Genomic DNA, 1,548 nt, shown 5'->3' on the forward strand with positions numbered 1-1,548 from the left:
GAGGGTGGAGTGGGAATGGTCAGTGTGGTGACGTGAGGGTGGAGTGGGAATGGTCAGTGTGGTGGACGTGGTGAGGGTGGAGTGGGAATGGTCAGTGTGATGGACGTGGTGAGGGTGGAATGGGAATGGTCAGCATGGTGGACACGGTGAGGGTGCAGCGGGACCTGCAGGGGTTCATTGTGTTGCGTGTCGAGTTGCTGCGTGTCTGAGCTGGTTCCGTGGCCCCAGCAACAAGGAGCAGCAGCACATCACGGCTCTGAGTCAACGTAGGGGAGGAGTCTCCTTCTAACCCAGGTGGGGCTCCAGGAGGGACGTGGAGTCAGTTATTAGTGGTCCTCTGCTCGGCCCTGGTTCAGTGGACCCCCCCGTCCCGTGCCGTCCTCACAATGGCCAGTGTGTCCAGGCCTGTGGTTCCCAAGTTCTACTAGGACAAAGGACACTCACACCCTCTGGTTTCACTGATGCCAGTGCACGGTGACCCCATGCCCATCAGAAGGAAGTGTTACCCAGCCTATGCCGTCTTCAGGGAGTGTCAGAACTTCCCAGTCCACTGTGGAGGCCACCAGGCGCTGTAGGTCTTGTCCAGCCTCGGGGACTGTCCATCCGCTCCGTGTGGACAGTCCTCAGGCAGCGTCTGCCGGGTTTCTGGGGGCCATTCCAGACCTTCCTCCCAGCCGGTGTCAGCCAGTGTCAGCCTGTGTGAACCGGTGCCAGCCTGTGCCAGCCTGGAAGCTCGGCTGGAGTCTGTGCCCTGGGTGACCCTGTCGATGTTGACGTCACAATGGCAGAGGTTCCACTTTCACCAAGGTGGGCAGGAGAGGTGGATGTGGGTTCTGTGAAGGCCGCCGATTCCCGTTCCGTAGATGGGGGTCTTGGTTGGAAGCGGGGGACGTTGATTGTGTGAAGCGCTGAACGAGTGTTGGCCGCTGTGGACACGTCCTCAGCGCTGTCCCTCTCTGCCCCCAGATCCTGGCCAATGTGATCATCTTCATCTGCGGGAACCTGGCGGGCGCCTACCACAAGCACCTCATGGAGCTGGCCCTGCAGCAGACCTACCAGGACACCTGCAACTGCATCAAGTCCCGCATCAAGCTGGAGTTTGAGAAACGCCAACAGGTGAGGCGCTCTTCATACTGCCATGTGGTCAGGGGAAGGGGAGGGGCAGGTGAGATGGTCGCCATCCAGCCACGTGGTCAGGGGAGGACAGATGTGCAGGTGAGGTGCTCACCATCCCGCCATGTGGTCAGATGAGGACAAGGGCTCCAGTGGTGTCCTGTGTTATAGGGTTGCCAACTAACCCAAAGGTGAGCAGTTCAAATCCACCAGCCACTCCACAGAAGAAGGAGGCGGTGTGCTTCCTTTAAGATCTGCACTCGTGGCCAGAGGTGTGTGTGGGGGAGGGTGATCCAGCAAGTCAGGACTCACTGGATGGCAGTGCGCTTACGACCATGGAGAGCTCGGGAAACGGGTACTTACAAGGTGGGGTAGGAACCAAAACTTCGGCTGTAGGAGCCATCAGCCCCTCGTCCAGTGGGCGGACTTCCCCCG

The 1,548-nt window shown here is 59.8% G+C and overlaps 1 protein-coding gene across 1 annotated transcript in view; it reads left to right on the forward strand.

The window, feature by feature from the left end:
• The window catches only part of ADCY2 (adenylate cyclase 2 (brain)), a 388,416-nt gene that overhangs the window by 191,962 nt on the left and 194,906 nt on the right, over positions 1-1,548 (forward strand). Inside the window, exon 3 of the mRNA XM_006902167.1 lies at positions 967-1,116. Coding sequence (XP_006902229.1) covers positions 967-1,116 — 150 coding nt within the window. The remainder of the gene's footprint in view (positions 1-966; positions 1,117-1,548) is intronic.

Source organism: Elephantulus edwardii, unplaced genomic scaffold, assembly GCF_000299155.1.
Source record: "Elephantulus edwardii isolate Elephantulus edwardi_28Jun2011 unplaced genomic scaffold, EleEdw1.0 scaffold00375, whole genome shotgun sequence".
In the NCBI taxonomy this organism is placed as follows: Eukaryota; Metazoa; Chordata; class Mammalia; order Macroscelidea; family Macroscelididae; genus Elephantulus; species Elephantulus edwardii.